Source organism: Solea senegalensis, linkage group LG1 (genome assembly GCF_019176455.1).
Source record: "Solea senegalensis isolate Sse05_10M linkage group LG1, IFAPA_SoseM_1, whole genome shotgun sequence".
In the NCBI taxonomy this organism is placed as follows: domain Eukaryota; kingdom Metazoa; phylum Chordata; class Actinopteri; order Pleuronectiformes; family Soleidae; genus Solea; species Solea senegalensis.
The window spans coordinates 3,917,205-3,941,777 of record NC_058021.1 but is presented as its reverse complement, the minus strand read 5'-3'; the positions used below and the strand labels follow the sequence as shown (position 1 = coordinate 3,941,777).

General features: G+C 41.2%; 1 protein-coding gene across 1 annotated transcript in view; it reads right to left on the bottom strand.

The window, feature by feature from the left end:
- The window catches only part of atp1a2a (ATPase Na+/K+ transporting subunit alpha 2a), a 46,090-nt gene extending 24,716 nt beyond the window's left edge, over positions 1-21,374 (bottom strand). The window contains exons 1-11 of the mRNA XM_044025445.1: positions 21,260-21,374; positions 20,399-20,473; positions 18,362-18,421; positions 17,535-17,738; positions 14,724-14,837; positions 14,148-14,282; positions 11,512-11,629; positions 9,753-10,021; positions 6,983-7,181; positions 5,553-5,662; positions 657-791 (exon numbers count right to left, since the gene is read on the bottom strand). Coding sequence (XP_043881380.1) covers positions 657-791; positions 5,553-5,662; positions 6,983-7,181; positions 9,753-10,021; positions 11,512-11,629; positions 14,148-14,282; positions 14,724-14,837; positions 17,535-17,738; positions 18,362-18,421; positions 20,399-20,473; positions 21,260-21,271 — 1,431 coding nt within the window. The 5' untranslated portion in view covers positions 21,272-21,374. The remainder of the gene's footprint in view (positions 1-656; positions 792-5,552; positions 5,663-6,982; positions 7,182-9,752; positions 10,022-11,511; positions 11,630-14,147; positions 14,283-14,723; positions 14,838-17,534; positions 17,739-18,361; positions 18,422-20,398; positions 20,474-21,259) is intronic.
- Positions 21,375-24,573: the final 3,199 nt, after the last annotated feature.

The following is a 24,573-nucleotide window of genomic DNA, read 5'->3' as shown; positions in this document are numbered from 1 at the left end:
AGCTAAAAGTTAGATAGATAGATAGATAAAATGAAAAGATAGCTAGATGATAGATAGCTAGTTAAAAGGTAGATAGATGATAGCTAGCTAGTTAAAAGATAGATAGATAGATAAAATAAAAGTTAGCTAGCTAAAAGATAGATAGATGATAGCTAGCAAGCTGAAAGATAGATAGATGATAGCTAACTAGTTAAAAGATAGATAGATGATAGCTAGCTAGTTAGTTAAAAGATAGATAGATGGATAGATAGATAGATAGATAGATAGATAAAATGAAAGTTTGCTAGTTAAAAGATAGCTAGATGATAGCTAGCTAGTTAAAAGATAGATAGATGATGATAGCTAACTAGTTAAAAGATAGATAGATGATAGCTAGCTAGTTAGATAGATAGATAGATAGATAGATAGATAGATAGATAGATAGATAGATAAAATGAAAGTTTGCTAGCTAAAAGATAGCTAGATGATAGCTAGCTAGTTAAAAGATAGATGATAGCTAACTAGTTAAAAGATAGATAGATGATAGCTAGCTAGTTAAAAGATAGATAGATAGATAGATAGATAGATAGATAGATAGATAGATAGATAGACAGTAAATGTGTCGTTGATTTCCCCTTCAGATCTGTGATATGACATCAATGCCAGACCTGCATTACCTGGTACTTGTTGGTGGAGTTAAAGGGGATTTCTGCCACTTTGGGGTTTCTGGCTCTCATGTCACGAACACTTCCGCAGCACAGCTCAATGCACTTCAACAGAGCTGACTCTGAGGCGTCGCCCGCCGTTTCCCTCTGGTGTAACACACACACACACACACACACACAGAGCACATTAGTGTACAGTTACTCACACGTGCACATTCAGGAATAGCTGTCTCACCGCCTGTGTTCATCACACTGTTGGAGGAGCTGTCAGTTTATTCGCTGATTTATTGTCGAAAGCAGCATATAAAAATGAAATGTTTCTTTAACTCCATTATGGTTCTCCTTAATTATGCATCACTAACACGTATCAGCTAATTACTGGCTAAATTTGATGAAAAATGGCAACAACAAAAAAAAAGATATTTAGTTCAAAACCAAATTAGGGACATATATTCAACTCAAGCATAATTGTTGTGTTGAGCCTTGCGTTAAGTAAGTTAATCAAGAAGTCAGTGGTGTTTAGTCGCTCAGTGGAGGAACAAAAAATGTTTGTCAAGAAAAGTTTCTTCTGTATTGTCCTCACTATAATGAAATATTGTGGTGCACTGATGATGACAGAGTGGTATGAGAGTTTAAGTTTAATGTACTGTATAAAAGTTGGCGACCTTTGTTTCTAAAGCCTGACAAATATGCCAAGAAAGTTTATTTGTTTGTTTATTTATTTGTTTGTTTATGTTCCAAGCTGGTTTGCTGGTCTGTATGTTTAATACAGAATAAGAATAAATATAAATAATAGAATAAATAAAGATTTATCTGATTACGGTAAAATATGAATGATTACTTGGCTAGTTGTGCTGATTGCAATGTTTATTGTGTAACTTTTTATTGGCATAATTAGAATATACGACCAATAAATATATTTGTATAACTGAATAATCACTCTTAAATAAAAATGACAGCCAGAGCATGTATATGGTAGTTTGAAGTGAGATTGTTTTTATACTTTCTGGTATGCGAAGGCCACCGTAGTTTCCTGAGTCTGCCATTAGATGTAACTAATCCTTACACGCTGGTCTTTTAAGGGCACCTGATGGATATAGATGCAAAACCTGCAGGCTACAATATGTATGAGCAATAATCTATAATCAATAAGTCAAGTTTGTAGCTATCACGTTAATGAATGTTTCAGCATGACAGCTTCATAGTTTGTTTAGTGTGAACAACGTATCGTACAGATATCATTCGCTGCCTTTTGTCGGTAATTTCAAAATAATTCAATAAACTCAGCAGATGAAAATCCTTTGTGCAGATGCTCAGCGTTTTGTTTTTTTTCTCCACGGTGCGTAAATGTCAAGTGCACACTGTCAACATTCAGAGAAGGTCAATGAATCTGAGCATGTTTACATTACGCGCACACTTTAGAACGCCGTGCTATTGACGTGGAGTTGCCGTGTCTACTTTATTTACACAACATTGATGCACATATTTTGATATTTGTTTTCCACGCTCGCAGGAGGTGGGAAAGTTAACGTATGGATGGAAGTTAAGTGTGATTAAGTGCGTCGGAAACAGATTCCGTGAATGAGAGATGACATTTGGAAATGACGTGACTGAAACATCACTCCAGCTTCTGTATTTCACCGCACGGGGAAAACGAGGGACGTGCGGGCCGATGAGGAAATCACAACATTCGGCCACTTAGTGCAAGAACATTACTACAAGAATGGATGTTTGAATTTGTGATGTAATCTAACGGCGGATAAGTCACTGAACTGCTGTGGTTTGTGTGTGCTCTTGTCTTAATATCATTGTGAGGTCCAGAAAAGAAACATTTTGGAGACATTTTATCGGAGCACCATAACTTTAAAGGGTCTTTTCAGGGTTAAGACTTGGTTTTAGGGTTAGAATTGGTTAGGGGAAGGGTTAAGGTTAAGAACTTAGGGTAAGGGGAATGCATTATGCCTATGATGTGTACTCACCAAGTTTGTGTGTGTGTGTTCTTGTAATTGTAGCTTTTTGAGGACTGTGAGGACATTGTGGCAAAGTGAGGACATTTTGGCTGGTTCACACATCCTTAAAGGGCTGGTTTTAGGTAAGGGGTTAGGAAATGCTCTATGTCTATAAGGGTCCTCACTATGAATGAAGCGCAAATGTGTGTGTGTGTGTGTGTCACTGGCTGCTAAGTTTGCCTCTACTAATCAATAATATTAATTATGTTGACATCATGCAGCTACTGTATAATCTATGTTGCGTTGCTGCTGAAAGACTACGAGGAGCGTGGGCAAATTTATGAGCAGGTTGGTGCCATTTACCAGAGTAGTCCATTTTCAATAACAAAACTTATCGGTCTGATAGTTTGCATGAGGTTGATGAAATTAAATTATAATGCTGTGCCTCAAAAGTGCCCGTAATTTCACAATCAAAGTATTTTGCCCCCAAATAATGTGGATTTTTCTTTTCTACATAAGGCATTTGATGTTTTTCAAGGGTTAGAAGCGAAAGGCTGAAAATTTAATTTTTCTGACATTAAATAACCATATTTACAGTATGTATAACCAGGGAATGGTGGTTACCACAAAACCCTATTATATTATCATATGTATGTCTATTGTGAATAATAAGATATTTTTTACAGAAATACATTCCTGACAAAAGTCGTTGTATGGGACTATCATTATTTAGGAGACTTAGTTGCAAATTCCCAGCCTGAATTATTGTGTCTGTTCGCCTCTGGCGATGCTTGAAGCATTTAGAGCAAAAGTCACTTCAGGTAACCTCTAAAAATCATTCGCAATAAAAATTCCACAAAGATAATTGCAATTCATCCAGCTCTGAGAAACCAATGCATTCAAATCCATGCTGAAGTGATGCATCATACAGCAACAGGGGCCAAACTAAGACAAGAGATTTCTCTCTGTTCCTGTTTATTCATTCAGGAACAAGCAGGGGGGGGGGGAAGCAAGGACAAATGCGTTGCAAGATTTGTCCTTGTTTGTGCCTTTTCATGAATGAATAACGAGATCAAGGAAATTCCTTTATTTCAAGGGCCAGTCGGGGACTTGTTCTCGTAATGGTAGTGGAGCCTGGGCGGTGATGGCTGTGTTTGAGTGCTGTCAGGAGGACACATGGCTGTGGGTTAATGCAGAGAGGATGAGCGGGGCACCTGCAGGGGCAGAGAGGCTGCAGCAACAGGGTCGGTTCCCACTGGAGTCAAGAAGTTGTAATCCCTGTTGCTGAAAGCCATACAGACAATTTCTTCAGGTCAGTGTAGCACAGTCTGGAGGAGGGTGGCTGGTGAAACACTGTAATATTATTGACTCACTTTCCTGGCAGTGTGTGTGTGTGTGTGTGTGTGTGTATCAGTGCGGGGGAGTTATTTCCAGGGGTGCATTGGATTATCCTCAGTTTGTCTGAGGCTTTTGACTGCGAGCCAGTTTGTGTGTAATGCACCTGGTTGTGTGCACGGCACCACCACCCTCGAGTGGTACTGGCAAATAATTTATATGGGATGTTTTTCTCCCTGTGGCGGCCATGTGGGTTAGGATCAGTTGGCAAAAAGATGGAAACACAGAGGACATTTACTGTTTTTCTGCACCTAATTTGAAGCAGGCGAACTTTGCTGAAGGACGGTCGTGTTATTTTTCTTTAGAATGGACATCAACTGCTTTAGGACTGGGGATTTTCTTTTGGTCCATTCTATGTGATCAACAAACTCCTGAACAGACGTCAAACCAGTGTTTGTTGTTGTTTTATTTCATGATTGAACGGTTTTTGGACGGTGGTGGATAAACAAACTTGACATGAATTTGAGCACTGATGACTTGGACTCAGGTTGTTGAAGATAATGACTTGTTTTTTTTGATTTTGGCATATGCTATTTGAAACAATGACAGATAACTTATAAATACAAAATCAAATTACAATTACAATTCAAACTCAACTCTCTTGAGACTCATGTTTACTGTATATGGGACAAATTTAAACACTAAAGATGTTTTTTCTATCTGTATTAAACTGTGCAATTCAGGTAATGGGAACTTAACTTTGGACACAGCTACTTTGCAAATCATCCTTTCATCACTTTTTTACTTTTCCCTCCCGACTGAACTGGTATCGTGTGGCTGATGCGAGATTAAAAATATTCAAATCAGCAAATGTGCACAGCTGGGGCAGTTAACAAACAAACAAACAAACGAACAGGACCTTGCTCAAATCTTCAAACTGTCAGAAAAAGATCAAGGTCTGTCCTTAAGTGTTAAAGTGATACAGTTTAATCTCCTGAAACCAAGGTGGCTCTCTTTATGGGTATTCCTTATCATTTTTTATCACTTTTCATTCCCTAAAATGACTGTAGACCAGCTCATTATGTCTAGACCTCCCCTTTTCTTTCCCACTCCTTTTCATTATTTCAGTTTATCGCGATGAGAACTCATGTGAATAGTGAACTTTGAGTCCAAATTATCCTCTGACACGTGCAGTTAATGCGAGTCGCAAAGGCTTTCACTCGAACACCAGGGACTTCATCACAAAAGTCTTGTCATGGATGTACGAGAACAAGTTTGGTCATTATTTCACTTGTTTTTCACATCATTATACTGCTGCCTTGTACGGAAAGGATCGGAATATTTGCTCTCCTGTTTTTTTGAGTGGCATCTCACCTGGAACTGATGTTGTTAGTTTCACCCTACTGGTAAAAACCATGGAGGCAAAATCACGCCTCATGAATAATGTGCATGTTTGATTTGATACAAATCTTAAAAAATGCCAGCTCATGATGTCCTTGGATTAAACTAAACCTATTATACCACACTGTATTAGAGAGGGGAGATAATTCACGAGACCAGAGTGCTAATGCCAAGGATTTGGAAAGTTGCAGTCGTAGTGTCAGTGTTGGGTGAAAGTTTATACCATCTGGAGAGGAAAGTCCTCCTGTCCGGCTTTGAAATCAGCTCTGTTGCACAGACCGGCCACACGAGACAGAGCGGCCCAAGTAGCAGAGGTCTTGTCAAAACCCAAACCTGTGAGAAGAGCAGGGGAAGTTGTGTTAGACTCCTTTTTTTTTAGCAGCAGTTCATGCAGAATTTATGTTACTGACTCAACTCTGGGTTCATAGGGCAGCACTGGATATTGTAGCTACATAACAGAATCCGGGGTCAGTTAAGTCGAGCAATCACTTTTTCTTGACAAGTGATTTTTTTTTTTCTCTGAACAATGGCATTCATTCATTCAATGGCAACTGAAATGTTTGGAAAATCCTCATATGAAAATTTCATCCCTCCTCTCCCAGCTTAACTGAAAATGACCTCCTCGCTGCTGCCCCTGCATTTATTATTCATCTTAGCCCGAACTCTCTGGAGCGGTGGTTCTCCAAGTGTGGGCCGCAGCCCCCTTGTGGGCCGTGGCATTACTGCAGGTGGGCCAGGGAAAGGTCATCACAGTATAAATAAATAATGTTCTTAATTTTCAGTTTTGTAATTAAGTTGCTGTGAAATACAGTACAGTATATATATCTATATAGCACTTTGTTGTGAACGAACCCTTCAAATATGACATGGAGCCCTGTCGTAACAATCACAAGCATGTGTTGAAAGTTGTGCGAGTTCAAAATGAATGTTTGTTTTTGCATCCCCATTTTCACGCGAAAACATTAACATATAAGGGAATTATTGGTCCTAGTTTCATGACTCAAAGTTGTCAGAGTGTTGACGTGTGGGAATGGCCGTTCTCGAGGGGTCACCAGAATGTGAAACGCGTCATGCAACATGAAACGCACTGGAGCTGCTGCGCTGCGAAAAAAAAGGGCTCCGGCTCCTGTGACAGCTGCGAAAGCACAGCATTCTGCTCCCACTCAAGAGTGAATACACTGCGCTTTTCTTCAGCCTTTTGCACAGTTTCAGCTGTATGGTCTTTGTCAGCGCTGCTGGCTATTCAGTGCCTTACTCAGTCCACATTAGTATGCACAGTACTCCTGTTGTTTCTCTCCTTGCTAAAAGCGTCTTTGGAAATTAGCCTTGCTTTTATTGCCGCTTTGCAGGAGACTGGAGTCCAGTCGCTTCCACTGAGGCACTTTTGCTTTGCACTTCTGGGAAAAGGCCTGTTTTGTCGCTGAGGGCTGAGGGTTGTGCCACCGTCTGCCACGCCGCTGCTCAGTTAATGCAGTAGCGCGAGTAGCAATGTCAGATGGCGGCGCCAACCCTGGGCAGATGAATATCAGCAGGTGGTCACACTTCCTCTCTCTATTTCCACACACACACTCTCCTTTTATATTTCTCACTCTGTCTTTCCCCTGAGCTCTCTTCCTCCACCCTTCCTCCTCTCTCCCACTCTCTCTGTTTTACCTGACTGGTCTTCAGTGGTGTCGGCCTCGTGGATCTGGTTGTCAAACCACATGTGGGCCACAGTCATGCGGTTCTGGGTCAGTGTGCCCGTCTTGTCAGAGCAGATGGTGGAGGTGGAGCCGAGCGTCTCTACGGCCTCCAGGTTCTTCACCAGACAATTCTTCTTGGCCATTCGCTTGGCAGTGAGAGTCAGGCACACCTGGGGAGATGGTGGGAGGTGAGAAAGGGGGAGGAGGGAAGGAGAGCGGGGAGGGGACAGGTGATGAGTGTGTGTACACACTGGTGCATTCATGTGTTCGTGAACCCATGCGTGGTCCAGGTGCACGCGTGTATCTGCAGCAGGTGCACAGGCACATGAATATACGACGCACAAATTCTACATGTTGTGAGAGACACATCGGCGTACATTAATTAAAACTGACCACATTATTTCACGGCAGTACAAACACTTCCGCACACAGCGCGCGGTGTGTTCAATTAAAGGCGAAAGCAACTGAAGGAAACCAGTCACTGTGAGTTAATTTATTTTGCTGTGACCAGTGAAATGTCGACTGGCGTTTCAAATGCCAGCTGGCATTCGGGCTCAGCTCACACTTTGTTTATTGTTGCAAAAAAAAAAAAAGTAAGATGCACCTCAGTATTTGAGCAACTTCAACATCCCGTAATAAATCACCCGCGTTCCGCAGAATCGTTAGAGCTGCAGTTAATGTTCACTGAGGTTGAATTAGTGTTAGGAAATGCACTGGTGTAACTCTTAACATTGATGTTCCATTCAGGTGTGCCAACAACAAGGCATGACAGGAAGCCAGCAGGCAAAATATCAGGCTTCTGGAGCTGGCACTCTCAGAGCTGCACTAATCAATAATTGTAAGAATGGATCAAATGTGAAAGCAGCTGCTCATAATGAAAACTCAAAGGAGAATCAACGCCCAACTCAGCAGATTTCCTCCGTTCTGTGCAGTTTTCAGGCCGCTATTAGCTGAAAAAGTTTGGTTTTCAGGTCTGAAAAAGTCCCAACAAGACAATTTACAGCCACTCTAAGGCAATTAATCAGCAACCTGACCATCTCCAGGCAAAGCTAGTGACAGGCTGGTGTAGAAAGTCAAAGGAGAGCGCAATAAGGGGCTAAAGGAGAAAAAACACAGGACACATACTGTATTTGTGTCAGGTCCCGAGAAATATCCTCGAACGTAGAGAGAGCAGGATTCTGTCTTTTATTTTGACATTATTGAGTGACAGTAGACAGTAAGTCGGACAATAAATGCAGTCATGACGGACAGAGCGTTCCAGAGACGGAGGGTTGCCTCCGTCACGTGAGAAACAAGAGTGTCCGTCACCTGATGAGAGGATTCCAGGACAAACAGCCCAAACATGTCCTGCAGATGAAGCATTAAATGTGTTTTTCTAGAGCTCCTGCCCACTACAGTTCCTCAGTCTGCAGTAGAGATGAAGTTATACCTGCAGGCGTAGGCAGAACCTGCGGGTCAGTCAGGACGGGTCATTAAAAAATTAGTATTTTAGATCAAACAAGGGTGGATTGCGGTCTGATGAGATGATGCATAATTGATAAGGAAAATATTAATACATAATCCACTAGCAGAATTGTAATGAAATATCAGTGAAGGTGCAGGCTTTAAAAATGAAAAAATCAAACATGTGTGGGAGAATGGTGAGTGGCCATCAAAGACTGTATAGATATACTGTATATTGTATATAATTGTATATAATCGTACATTAAAATACACCTCATTGCCAAATTGTAATCTGTAGGGTGTATCCTGGAAAAATAAAACACTCGGAAAAGTAAACATACAAAAAGTTTCTTCCAAATTGCAATTTATCATTTGCAAGACAAACAATAAGTGACCTTTAAATTATTTGTGCACAGCTGCCAAGTCATGACCTTTCCCTACGACTCTGTTCACTTTCTATTCCCCGAAGTGTATTATGACCTGTCCTTGAAACAAGAGGAAACTTGTTTATCATGTAGTGAAGCGCTTTAAAGTGAAGTATTCTCACTGCAAATACAAGAGGAGGGTGTTCGGCAACATTATAACCACCACTCAGTGTGTGTGTGTGTGTGTGTGTGTGTGTGAGAGAGAGAAGTGACGGGAGAATCCGAGCTCTACTCACGCTGCAGAAACATGAAATCAGACTTTAAGAACCTCAGAATATGTTTTAATAGATTATTAATCAATAACTTAATGAATCATCAACTATTCTATCCAACTATAACTATCAATGAAGAAAAATATATATCCACATCAGCGGTGACATGAGTGTGAAAAGAATTATGTTAATTTAACAACATAAGAGACTAGATGACCTCTGCAGTTTGGCACAGGAAAATAAAATGATATTGGTATCTGTTATTGGCCAAAGCAAGTCAGATATAGTCAAAAAGTCCAATATTGTGCATCCCTGGATGTTTTTGCTGCTTCAGTGTGAATATTTTCTGGTTACTTTGCTCAGCATAATAAATAAATCATTAAACTAAATCATTTCGGTTTGTGGACAAAACTACACACTCGAGAACATCATCATTTCCAGGTTTGGTAAACACTGATTAACATTTTCTGACATTTTATGGACCAACCTTGATAAATCCATTCCGAGAATAATTGTTAGTTGCAGCCCTAGTTTTTTTTTTTTTTTTTGTGATAGGATGTGAGGACACGTCCACGATGCATTGGGAGCATTCATTAACGTAAGATCTGGATGTCCCAGGTCTGAATGGGGTTACAAAGGAGAGAGAAAGTTCCACACTTACAGTGACAGTAGCCAGCAGTCCCTCAGGCACATTTGCAACGATGATGCCGATGAGGAAGATGACGGCCTCCAGCCAGGTGTAGCCCAGGATAAGGGACAGGATGAAGAAGGACACGCCCAGGAAGACGGCAACGCCCGTGATGATGTGGATGAAGTGTTCAATCTCGATGTTGATGGGCGTCTGGCGGACTTCCAGCTCAGACGCCAGCGTCGCGATGCGCCCCATCACCGTGCGGTCCCCGGTGGCTATCACGATGCCGTGTGCCGTACCTGAGAGGGACGGACGGACTCACTGTCAGTCACTCTGGACCAGAACATTACTCTGACATATTTCTTTCAAAGAAAGAAAAAAAAATGTTTTACAGAACATATTGAAATCACATTTCCTGAGCAAAAGAGCAAACATTTGGATGATTTATCACTTCTAACAGAAACTCCATGTCAGGAGGCAGGAACGGAGTAGTCAGTAGTTTCAAAGCAAGCTCTTCAAATGTGACATCAGGGGAGTACAAACCCGAGGATTAAAGGTTTAACTCTCAACAGTGGGATCCAGGGCCTTCACTGCTTTGGTGGAATGTGTCTCTTTCTGTACATGAGAGTGACACATGAAGAGACAAATGATGGCGTGAGAATGGTGTACGAGCAGACAGGAGGGAGGCTTGTGAAGGTGATGGCTGGGTGAGGAGAAGTGATGGGTGGAGATGGATTATAAGCGTTGTCCAGTGATTGATGGTCATTTGGGCTGAACAGATGCCGGACTAAACGAGTGTGGCGAGAATGTTAATCTCTTACGTGAGCACATTTCGCAGCACACAGCGTGACTACTCTCTCATCAGTACTAATGAATAGGAGGACGAGGAGACGGACAAGGAAAAAGATACTCCAACTGATTAGTATAAAAATGATTTCTAGCCCTTTTATCTTTATAAACATAAAATAAATTGCCACGACACTGGGGAGGAAGCAGAGAGACCTCAAAACCTCTGAGTGAGCTAATATAGTGGGGGATTTATATGTAATTTGGGTTAAAGCTGGGGTCAGGCAACTTATTTCTGGCATTATTATGAAATAATAACATGTATATCAAGTGATATAAGAGAGAACTCGACTTCTGCACCTCCTCCAGACTTCTTTTCCAATCTACGAAACAATAAAACGTGTGAAAAGATGGCCATCATCTTGCCTACCCCAGCCTTAAGTGACCTTTTAACACATTCTACACGGACGGAACTAAAGTGGTAACACGCTCATCATCGTTGAAAGTTTTCATTACTAATTCTGAGATCCAGTGTTTGAAACTGGCACATCGTTCTCACTAAATCCTTCATTTCAGCGTTCACGTTCTTTCCCTGCTCAGAAAAAAAAGGTGATTTTAAAGTCTACAGTTCCAACTCGACTACATGATATGATTGAAACGTCCCAAAAAGCAAAAAAAAACAACAAAAAAAACTGACCTTGCCGTGGGATTGTTTTTCTCCTGCTTCCAAATTTAGAACAATTGATTGGATTTACAGACTGAATCGTCTGACATCTATTTCACCTCTTCACTGTAAATGTCACCATTTGAGTTTCGCTGAAGTTACTGATGAGGCTGCAGACGCTCACCACATAGTATTCTATCTGTAGCATATCAAAGGGAAATCTTCATTAATGATCTCTGTACTGAAAACAAAACATACACTGCACTCTAAGATGAAATGAAATTCGCCTCAAAAGAAAGGCAAAGAGGAGACGTTCACGGCCAGACGTGGCTTACTGACCCTCCACGCAGTTGGTGGAAAAGAAGCTGATGTTGCGGGTCTCGAGGGGATTTTCGTGCGTGAACTCCGGGGAGCGAGTCTGGGGCTCCGACTCTCCCGTCAGAGAGGAGTTGTCCACCTTCACAGAGAGAGTGGGAGAGGAAGAAATGTGTTATATTAAGTGAGGCCAACAGAAAGACAGAGGAGAGAGTCAGGTAGAAACATCTGATGAAACGATGCCACGATCGATATTTAAGTTACGTTCACTCTCATTTAGAAGTGCGCGTGCAGTTCACTTCAGCAAACTTCAGTTTTCAGTCTACTGAATCATTAGAATCAGTTCGTTAAAAAAGATTAGTTCAGTACACACCATGTAGACACCAGACTCCGACTGTTAAATATTGAGATTTTAGAAAGGTCTTTGCTAAATGTTGGACATGAATGCACAATTTAAGGATTTTTAAGTTTTTTTAAGTCTTCTTAACTGTCTGGCATCGATCTTGGATTTGTTCAGGCTGACTCGGACCGCTAATATCGCAGCGTCTCTGGCGCAGCGTTGGCAGAAACTTGACCGACGGTAACACTTGTTACATTCAACACGTAACTGTACTCAAGACACTTCTTGAGTACAAAAATTTAGCAAAAATAATCCCAGAAATGACTCTGGCAGCAGCAGCCAGAGGACCCAGGGAATATGACTCGACGGAAAAACAGCTGATGTCACAAGGCTGTTGCCAAGTTTATTGTGAAAGATTTAAAGCTCTTGGCTACAGTGGAGTCCATTAGTTTAAATAGAAGTCCCCGGCCACTGGTGGTGAGGAAAGAAGTCTTATTTACTCTCACGTACAGCTCTACCATCACAACCTTTGTGTCCAGGCATCAAAATTATAGAAAAGTATCACCGGTAGTATTGATAATTGTAAGTATCTATAAAATCCTAACGTCATAAGATGAGTATTTGTCTAAAATGACAGAATACATGGACAGATTCAAACAGACGTAGATAACTAGGTGACATTTTTGGGGACATAAGTCAACGGACTGGGTACTTGTGTATGGACAGAGGGGGAATCTCAACTTCCCAGAAAGGACATATTCCTATCAATATTTATTCCAGTGTCAAATAATCTGGCCATTTCATGACAGATAGCGCAACTGGTCACGGCGGTTTCTAGGTTTCTGTCTTGTGTGCGCCGAATAAAAGTGAACGAGCGATCGATCTGACAGGATTATCCACGACGGTGTGACAACCTAACCAATCTATCTTCAAAGCCTTCATACATAATTCAGGATTTTGGCGTTACCCAGTTTGTGATCATTGCTCGGACATGCACTTTTATTAAACAACTTAATCACTGTGTGCAGACACGCCGCAGCGACCGACCGAGGCATTTATCTTCTTTAAAAATAGAAGGAGAAATACAGTATTTATTATTTAATGCTATCTCACCCCATGTTCCATAAGTAGGTCAAGAGCATATAGTTAATACTGCATGTGGGTCATTAAGACATGGACATTATTCATAAGACACAGCATGTCCAGGTTTTGTTTGTTTACATGAATCCAGCCGACAGGAGACTGAGCAACACAAGAACAATAGACAGTATATATTCATATAAAAGAAGAGGGTTTTTAAAGTTGATCTTTACAAAGTGTTGTTCTTCTTTTTAATGTTTTTAGCTCAGGCTCAAGGGGAAGGCAAAATAGATGAGTGGGCCTGTTGGTCCACTTTTGTCCAGACTTAATTATCTTGACAAATATCCACTTGGTCGCCAGTTACTCGGTGAAATATCTCCACATTTACAAGATGGTTTGGCACAAACGTTTGATCAGACTTTCACGATCCTATAAATCCCGCCGCGTGGCGAGTCCCTGACATTTTCTGTTGTGCCACTGGTGGACATTTGTGGGTTGTTGTTTCTTTTGGCAAACGTCTCACCGGCCTTTTTGGACGCGTCGCCATGAAATTTCACCAGCAAACATTCACATCCGCGGGGTAACTCGTAATTACTTTTCAGCGGGCCAAGTTTTTCTTCATGACCAATGATCTGAGGGCGATCCCATCAGCCTCAGCTGTAACTTCAACTTGCAGATGAGGAGGTGGGAAGATGAAATCTTATAAAATGGAGCCAATAAACTATCAAATTAGGAATTCAGCCCTGCCTTTTTTAATTAAAAATGAAAACAACCAGAAATTTTGATTTGAAAAACTACTTTTTTTTCCTTGATCAGACGTTGTGAGCATGATTATTATTTTCTTCATGTGCTCACGATGATTGGATTATTGAATATCCATGTCAGAATATGATCATCTGTAATTATATTTATCTCTTTAATTCTTGTTGTGTTGTTGGGACTGTGGGTTAGGAGAAGGATATGTACAGTGGGCCTCTTCACTTCCTGTCTTTTTTCTTTTTTTTCCTTGTGGGGAAACTGTAATATAGCATAAATAATAATATTAACAGCTCTGCCAATTCTTGCCTAGTATCATTATTTGTATGCCGTTAATCTGAAAACGGCCTCTATCATGCAATACTATCAGACCTTACTGAGTTTGTGTGTATACAGTGGCAAGAAAGCAGAGATTACGGAGCTACTGTAATCCCACCCTGCACCTGCAGCCTCCCCTGGGATGAGACCAGCACTCCTCCCCTACCTTGCATCCGCTGGAGGAGACCACTCGAAGGTCAGCTGGGATGCGGTCTCCCCCTTTGATCTCCACCAGATCTCCCAGCACCACAAACTCCGCATTGATCTGCATCTTCTCCCCCTCCCGTATCACCAACGCTTGCTGGCATGGAGAAAAAAGGAAGTGAGAGGCGAGGAGGGAGAGAAGGGAGTGTGGAAACAGAGGGAGGGTTTAGTCAGAGCAGGCGATGGGAGAGGGATTAAAAAAGAAAAAAAGGGGAGCCAGCAGATGTAGAGGTAAGTGAAAGGCAGATATACAGAGAGGGAAGTGAGTGTAAAAAGACAGTCCAGGGGAAAAGGAGGCACAAGTAGAGCCTCCACAGATTAAAGAATTAGGCAATCAAAGTGCCAGAGGTGAATAACGTGAGAGGAGTTTTTATGCAAAACACACTCACAATCTGAAGTTGTCTCCAACATTTATTCTTCCTTTGTGCAAGCTTATTAGGTTTCCACTCAAGTGAGTGTGTAAGCCCGACTTGAGGGATGGCTTATTGATCGAGAAAGCACTTTGACGACACGCCAAACACCGACCGCATCGACTCACCTGGGGCACCATTTTTTTGAAGGAGTCCATGATGCGGGAGCTCTTGGCCTCTTGGAAGTAGGAGAAGCAGCCAGTGATGATCACCACGGCTGCCAACACCACACCCAGGTACAGCTGAAATCAAGGTCAAAGGTGAGGCCGCGTCATTATCGACTTAGGTTTGGGTGATGGAATGCATGTTTAAGCATATGAAATGAGGATTTAAAAGCTTTATAAAGCTGCTTTTTTTTAAACAAGGCAACTGTCGAAAATGTAGCGTATGAAAAAAGTTGTCGGTCTCAGTGGGAGTTTTAGATGGAAAAAGGCATCTTCGTGTTGAATTCTAGTGTCTGCTCCTGTTATCTAAGATGGTTCGTTCAATGTTAGTCCAAGTGAACAGCTGTCTCCCGAACTCAGAACACCAAGAACTGAGGGCTTTGATCTGTGAGGCCACCAAGACTCACTGCAGCTGCACTTTGAAGACTTGTACTTAATGTATGTGAATGGAGGAGCACACATATTCTGGTGCACTGGTGGTTTATTCTGTATTTTTATGATTTTATGAGACTATTCCTGACTTCTTACAACGAAAAAGGAAGTCGTCATTCTGGTTTCATTGAAGAACATGTGTAGAATGTTTGGTTATTTTACTCATTTACATACACAGCACTGTCATTTTAGCCTATAGTGACCACATCTGGAAGAGCGAGGGTGAAATTGACGATTATATGTTTAACCTTTATATTCTTAGGGATTTTTCTTTATAGCTTGTTTCAATGAATGAGTGTGTGTATACGTGATTGTATTTGTTCTACTCTACTCTTGAGTCGTCTTATTCTCCTGTTCTGCTGATGAGATGTTTTAGCACAACAACAAGACACGTCGCGCGTTTTCACTGTGTGAATCCATGAGTTCTAGTCGTCAATTGCACAGTACGGTGTCAATTTAAGTGTAAACAGATTAAGTTGTCAGCGTTAAGCTCTGTTGCCATGTTTCTAAATCTAAATTTAACCAAAACTTTATTTTTCTGTCCCAAAAGGGGCGACACATCTGCATTTTAAAGGTTTAAAGATTGTTTAATTTGGGCAGAGTGGCGCTGCAGCTCGGTAAATAATAATGAAAACCAGGTTTTAAATAAAGACAACAGTGATGTGTGTTCAGCCTTGTTAGGGCGGATTTTCATCTCAAATAAACGCTTGTGCATTATGCAGAGGCTCAAAGTGCCAAAGCTGCAGGCAGTCGGGGCTTTGAAGTAGCTCACTAGAGCATCCAGCTGTACATACTGGGTACTGAATGTAGAGATTAAATCATGGGGAGATTAGGGTTATTACATGTGTGCATATGTGTGTGTGTATCTATCGCCTGTACGTCTCTGTATGTCTACATGAGAGGTTAATGCCGTCTGAGCTCTCGAGAGCAGTGAATGCCGATTGCATAATGACTCACGGCGCTGCCATGAGGCGCAGAACGGAGAACTGCATACAAATGACAGAGCTGATGCCAGAGCCAGCGACAGCTCCTCCCCCCCGAGGGAGGTGAAGCACGGATTCTTTATCAGTACACACTAGAAGTCTGTACTAATAAGCACAGATTATAATAATGAAAATGAAGTTTATTTTCTTCTCCTCTTCTTTCTTAATCTACTTTGCTCACATTTCCCAGCTGTGCTGCCACACACTGCGGCATTCGGAGAGGAGATTAAGAATAAATCTGGGCTAAGTAGAGGCCATTTAAAGTCATGTAAGTAAATTAAGAATTGTGACCCTTCTGGTTTCAATAGAGGCCCACATGGTTGGTGTAGTGGTGAGCACGCTTAAAGCAAAAAGACCCCTGTGTGTGTGTGTTTGTGGGTTTTCTCCAGGTTCTCCGGTTTACTCCCACAGTCCAAAAACATGCAATGTGAGGATTAGGTAAATCGGACACTCTAAACTGACCGTAGGTGTGAGAGTGAACGGTTGTTTGTCTCTACATGTGTCCCAGTGATGGACTGACGATCTGTCCAGGGTGTGACCCCGCCTCTCGCCCTATGTCAGCTGAGATTGACCCTAATGTGGAGGATAAAGCGGTAGAAGATGGATGGATGTTGATATCGATGTGATCAGAAGCTGAAGATGACATCTTTACAAACATACATGTATATATATATATATATATATATATATATATATATATATACATACATACGTATATATCATATATGTATATACTATACAGTCATATATAACAAGAACAATTGTTATATTTTAGTATACATGTTTTTTTGTTTAAGTAAAGATACTCATTTAGTATAAAGAAGCTGCATGCAAAGCTTGGCGCTTGGTGTTTTGACGTCGCTGGTGCCAGTCCTAGCTGACATAGGGGTGAGAGGCAGACACGTCGCCAGTCCATCACAGGGACACATAGAGACAAACAACCGTCCACTCTCGCAGTCAATTTTGAGTGCGTCCAATTTGTCAAAAACCCCAAAATGTGCATGTTTTTGGACTGTGGCAAAAAATCCCCACACCAACCATGTGGCCAATTTCCATTCCAATTTCAATCTACCTGGTCTAAATATGAAATGGGCTTTCAGTTATTAGAATCAGTAAAATCTCCATGAAAAAAGCTTATAAAAAGCATTTGTTTTAGTTGTGGGATTATAATGAAAATGAACAACATTTACTAGTTAGATCATGTTGAATGAGATTAATTTCGCACTTAATTTCAGTGTACCTGTTACAATGACAAATAAAGATATTCGATATTAACCAAATACATAAATGAACAATCAACTACATCCAAACTGTATATTAAGTATATGTATACGTGCATCATGTACAAGCAGTTTCTCACATTGTCATTGGGCGGCTCGTCCTCCATGGCCACCTGGATGCTGTAGGCCAGGAAGCAGAGGGTGGCACCGATCCAGAGCAGGATGGAGAAGCCGCCGAACAGCTGACGGCAGAACTTGATCCACTCGGGGGTGGTGGGTGGAGGAGTCAGGGAGTTTGGACCATCCCTGGCCAGAATCTCCGCAGCTCTGGCATTGGTCAAGCCCTGAGGAAACCGGAAAACGTTTCAGGAATGACATCCTCCACGTCAGCGCTGGGAATTGTGTTTACGACACAAAGGACCCATTTTCATTTCTGTGGCTTAAAAAGCTATTTCACTGCAGTTGGGCAACATCAAGTATTCCTGTCTGGCCCATTTAACACCACATGTGAAGTTAACCGTGCGCCTCTTCTCAGCTAAAGTGCACAATGAACATCCTCAGCTTCATGCTTAATCAAGTCAAGGTATGATTCACTGAAAAAGTGAACAACACATATCTGATATACTGAGGTTTTTACAGCTTCTTCTATGTTTTCGACAAAATACTGCTGTTTAAAAAGATACTATCAGTTTAAATTCCTGCAATGTCACACGTAAGTTGAGCGGCAAATGTGCTCGCGGCATAAAGACTCCTGTGATGTGTTGGTGTCTGCCTGTATATGGGATTTGAGGAGCTTGTGTATCAAAATGTGTGTTTGTGTGATTGAGGGATTAAAGATGAAGAAGCCTCAAGGTGAAGCTGGATGTTGCTTTCTGGTTTTCAGGGTGAGCAGAGATTACATCTCTATATGTGATATTCTACTTTTTGTGGAGTGAGTGAAAATGAGCGTGTGTGTGTGTGTGCTTACCCGTGTGAGGTCCACACCGTAGCGTTTTCCCAAATCGTCCAGAGCTATTTTGTGGTCATCCTGCAGGGATAAGATGTTCCTTTTTGTAGTTTAGTGGATTTTTTTTTTTTTACAGAATCAAAGTAACTTAACTCGCCAGTGAAATGACTTTAAAGCGATTTGGAGTGTGACACAGCTTTACATTCACCGTTCTCTGTTCTCCGGGAACTGGAGCAGTTTGACGAAAGTGATGCTCGAACAAGATCGTGAAGGTGTAGCACTGAATCTCACTGGAAAAACAACCTTTCTCGCCGTCGCTCATGGATTCTGTGTGATTTATTGCTTGTGACGGATCAGAGAGTGAAGTCCACTCACTCTGCGTCTGCAAATAATCCTCCAAATGTGCCCAAATAAATATTGTAAAGAATGGAACACTGATCAAAAGCTCTAAAGTTTGTTTATTATGTAGATTTGTGTCCCTTTGTAAAGGGTTTTAGTCTCAAACAAGTCCGAAGTCGAGTCCCTGCTTTAAACCAAGAAAGTTATGTCAAGTCGTATCTTTATAGAAGATGAAGATGATTTCCACATTTAAATATGTTTGAAATAGAATGTCATTTTGTTCTGCTAGAGCTTTATCTGTAATAAAAAGACTGTATTACTCCCATACAACTGAATTATAGTAATAATTAACATCAATAAAATGTAAATAAAACCTACAGAGTAAAGAATACAGGCATTAGGCCTACATTAAACCGTGGACATTAATCATACACGACTTTTGACTCAAGACCCAAGACATTAACTAGCGTTAGCTTAAATTAGCAACCAGCTAGCTTCCTGTCTTACCTTCCTTTGTGGGATTTTTTGGTACTTTACTCTCAAACAAAACTAAGTCTAAACTTCTCAATGTTGATTTATGAGAACATTTAATATGAATAAACAGACTGGAGCACGAGAGGGTACGTCATGAGGAACACGAAGCCTTCTCTGAATTTGTCTTCTTGACGACAAACAGCCTGTTATCAGTTTTTGGATCAGATTCAGTCGTGTTGGCTGTGCGTGTGTTAACAGGTGCTACATACAGTATATCTGAAATCCTGTCATTCTCTCTCAGGCGCAGGCTGTGGCTCACGGTTTAGACATTTTAACCTAAAGTAAAAATAATATGTCGCAATAAAAAGGTTGCAAACGATGGAAAATCTGCCCCAAAAGCTTTTAAAAACACTTTAAAACGTCTTGTTCGTACACGCCGCGGTCTATAGTGGTCGATTATTAGACTTGGAGTTTGGTGCTGAAACAGAACGAGCTTCTTCCTTCAGTCAACAATAAGGGAGGGATGAGTTCACTGGCCTCTTCACCTGTATTATCCCCGGTGGACCACAGTGAAGTGTAGCTCCTCTTAACTTGCCCGAGTGTTCACAAAACAGTTTGCTTGTTAAGCTTTGTTTATAAGCCCTTTACACCCAATATTGATCATGCATTGTCCAGCAGCTATTTTAAGGATTTGTTGGGGGCAAATGAGGACGTTGTTCACGAGACAGACGGAACACTTAATCACAAATTACCCCAAAATGTTGACATCGGAGGAAGCGTTCTCTTTAATCACTCACAGGCCGACTTGGTAATTGACAAGAGAAGCTTTATCAGAGACGGCACGAGCAGCAAAACATACGCCAGTCTTCATGTGCATTGCTGAGCTGTTTCTTTTTTTTTGACAGCACCTCAAAGAGCTACAGCTCTGCACAAGACAAAAACTCTGCACAGCGCTGCTGGTGGCCCACAAATTATTCAGTATCTCTCGGAGTACAAAGACGAGCAGGCAGAGCGTGGTGGAACAGAAAGAATAGGACAGCCGGGGCTGAGAGAACTCATCCAAAACTGACTACGTTGAGCTGGTTTGTTTACGGGCCACTGTTTTCATTTATGGCCCCTGTTAAATAACCCGGTGACTTTGGTGTAGCGCGGTGTGAGAATTGTTCTGGAGCAGCAGCAGCAATGGAATCAATCACTGTGCAGAGTGAGTGTGGGTTGGAGCAGTTGACAGCTTGTTTTTCTTACCAAGGCCACTTCCTTCTTCAGCTCATCCAAATCTCTGTCCTTCTTCCTCCTCTTTCCTCCATTCTCGGCTCCACGCTGGAGGAAAAGAGGGCAATTAGCATACATCAGGCCCGCGGGCTACTGTCCTAAAACTCCCCACAGAAAATAAGTGGGGAAAAGTCACATGATTTGTTCCTTTCACACTCATCACCACGTATTACAACTGTGAACAATGGACTTTGTGTAAGACGATTTAATTTCACTCCTGGCAAACTATTCAGTACATACGGAAGAGGAAATGTTTTTTTTCCCCTCGCATGATTCCAGGTCCACATTGGAAGAATGGTGCATCATGGAAATCATCTGCTGCTGTCAGTCTCTCCTAAGCAGCATGTGTGTGTGTGTGTGTGTGTGTGTCAGTGAAGGAAGGGTACACAAAGAGATTGAGAGGAGAGTGTGTGCAAGTGACAGGGAAAGAGTAATCAAACAATGAGCCAAAGAGAGAGAGAGCATGGAGTCAGTGGAGTGCCTGAAATGTGTCTGGCATAGCAATTTTCCTCCCGCTGTGTGTAAGGACAATTACCAGCCTGTCCTCCCCATAAAGGTAAACGGAATCAGGCCGATGGAAGGAATAAAAACAAAAATTACGTAATTACACGAATAAACGACGAGCCGGGAACCAAACCTATTGAGGGAGAAAAGCCATCATCCTTACTGTCTTTTAAAAGAAACAACAACAACACAGCTGCGCTCATTTAGGGAAGTTCTCCATGATGCAAGTCCACGCCGTATGTTGTAACATAAGCTGCGGCTGAGTCCCGCTCATGCAGCTCAAGTACGACCGGGGCCTTAACGTGTTTAAGTGGAATGAAGCAAACTCACCCCTTGACCCATGCTGGATGTCCAGACGTCGGCGGGTTATAATGTGAAGGACGGCGCTCTGGGGGCCACAGATGAGACCTCCTTCCCCCCACGTGTGGAAGACACTGGTGGCTTTTTTTGGGGCCTGGCAACCCCTACACCAAACGTCAGGGTAACCTGAGCCGCATACACCCCACAGCTTCTCTGCACCGGGCACCACGACAAACACAAAATGTGTGTGTGTGTGTGTGTGTGTACCTGCACCTGCTGGTACCACACACACACACACACACACACACAGCCCCAGTAGAGAACAACAGCCCATCAATCACTGCTGTCAACGCAGCAAATGAAATTTTGCTCTCGACATAACATACAGTAGCTGTAATAAGTATGATAATGAGGGAGATTTCAAATGAAAAGGAGACACAGTGTCCAGCTGTTTGGAGTGTGAGGACACACACAGTCCTCAGGTATGATGTATCTGCTGTGATACAGCTGCTTAACTGTGTCTCAAAGATCAACTGTTAACATCAACTGTTCAAGTGTGTGATGGTGTTTTTCCCTTACGTTTGAATCCAAGGCTGCAGTTTGTGGAAAATCCAACACATTGGTAACATAAGGCAGGTCATCGCCACCGCGCCGACGCAACAGATGCTACAAATGATCCCGTGTCAGAGCACGATACCAAGTGTTCTCTCACTCGCTAACACATACAGTACCTAGATTTCATGGTTTTGGCTCCCGTTACGTTACAGTGTCTCTGTAAAGTCTCTTCCAGGATTTCACAGGCTGTTTTTGTCCGATTTTGCAGCAGATTTCTAAAAATCGTTTACTTTTAACCTGCAAAAAGACGCAGGTTCTCTGGTTTCGTCCCACAGTCCAACAACATTTGGGATTAGGTAAATTGGACACTCTAAATGAACCGTAGCTGTGAGAGTGAGAGTAAATGGTTGTTTGTCTCTATGTGTGTGGACACCCTGCGATGGACTGGTGATTAATCCAGGGTGTGACCCCGCCTATCGCCCCGTGTCAGCTGAGATTGGCACAGCGCGACCTTCATGTGCAGGACAAAGCGGTAGAAGATGGATGGATAAAAGCCCCACCCTCTCTGAACAAAATATATCTACATAATAGACAAACACAGAGGCCTAAATTCTAAATTTATCATGCGCTAGAAGGAAAAAGGCAACAGAAAGAGGAAGCTGGGCTCATCTCTGAGTCACTTTCCCGGTTTTGTAAATGACCTTTAATATGCCACAGTGTAATTTCATAATATTTCGTTTCTATAGTTAGTATAGTTAGTTTCTATAGTTCTATAGTATTTCATAAGTAATCTCCTTGAAAGATTAACTTGTTTTCTTTATTTTACCGTCATTTCCTGTTTTTAGGTTGGTGCTTTTATTTTGATAGACAGTGTAACCGGAAACAGAAAAAAAGACGAATCTGCAGATAGTTAAAAGTTAAAAAACATTAAGAAACGTCTACTTATAAGTTCGTTTAGCACCTGGCTGATAAGGGCACAAGGTTTGTCATCATTTCCTTTTAATGTTGTACTTAATGTTTAGTAGTAATGTGATGTCCTTCTATAGTTTGGCTTTGTTTTATTCCAGTGTATTTTAAGCTAGCAATAACGCTGTTTTGGTGCGATGTAGGGCATGTCTGTCGGTTTCTTGATTTGTTAGTATATATAAATTATACATCATTTTTGGGTGTATTAATAACAATTCCAGAGGTTGAAATAACAGTTAAAATATTGAATTTTACGTTAAATATGTTTGTTTATTACACTGTATTCTTTAAGTTATTATTGAACTAAAAACACACTTTTGGATACTGTTGAACTTTTTGAAGTGGGTAATACTATTTTTGTTTTATTCCATAGCTGTGTTCAGAGTGTGTTATCAAGGGTTTTATTGGAGCAACGTTACCTTCTGTTCAGCACGAAAATAAACACCTATGAACCATCAGTTAAATAGTTCGACCATCATTCAGCCGGGGACGCTACAGGGTTAAATAAAACTTTATGTTTTTGCAAGTGCAACACTTGAGAAAACTGAAGGAAATGCCGTGTTTTCATTTTATAACTGTGTCCCCACATTAAATGAGACAACAGGAACAGAAAGCTAATCTTATTTGGCTCAACTGTGACTCACAGTCCTGGCTTAAATTAAGATTGTGAACTCTAAAAAAAAGTAGTAAAGGAACACGATGCACATTTAAGCCCAGCTGACATGTCAGCGATTGTCAGTCTCGTGGTTGAGTAATAAGTCAGTGTTTTTTTCTACTTCTACAATTATTCTTAACGTTCCTACAAAATTAAATTAGAAATAAGTTTCAAAACCTGTCGATACATAATTTTACACATAAGTGAAGCTGAAAATCCAGGGAACAAAAACCTCTCCTTGAGGAATTACAGTTTATCATTTTGGGAAATACGCCTATTATTAGGCTATTCATTGTCTTCATTGACACACACACACACACACTCACTCACTTGTCACAGGGAAAAGTAACGATGGGCAAAGATTCTCACACTTTCTGAGTTTTCTGTAAAACTCAGAAAGAAAAAGAAAAAACACACAATCCCTTAATAGCAATACAGGTGTGACATGAAGATGTTTGATAATGCAGTGTGACAGACGTGTGACTGCAGAGTTGTGCACGTGAGGCTTAGACATGGATACGACAATGATCTTAGTTTGGAATAAGAAATGATTACAATAATAATAATGATAACAATAATAAAACAGTACATTTGCAAAGACACAATTCAATAATAAACACAATAATCTGTCACATTCAGAGGTGAGTTTTTGTTTTATTTTAGAGGAAATTCTACACACAAAACTATGCGGTGTTGTAATGTAACAAAGTACAAATACATTGTTACCTTATACTTCACGTATCTGTACTTTGTTATTTGTATTTCTAGCAACTTTTACTCCACTACATTTCCTCTAAATCTCTTTGTTACTCGTTGCTACCAAATCAAATCAGAAGAGGCGTTGGTATTATGGTCTGTATTTACATAGAGCTTTCCTCGTCTTGATGAGCTGCTTTAACACTACAGTTTCACCATTCACACACTGCAACAAGGTGTTAAGTGTCTTTGCTTAAGGACATATAGAGTAGCAGAGCCAGGAATTGAACCCACAGGCTTCCAGTTGAGAGGCAACTCGCACTACCACTGAGCCACCATGGCACAATCCTCACTTTTTTTATATACTTTTTTAAAACGTAAGTACATTTTATATCAGGAAATGACTTTTCATACTTATATACAGCAAATGTCATATACTTTAAGACTTTTACTGAAGTAAATATTATAAAAC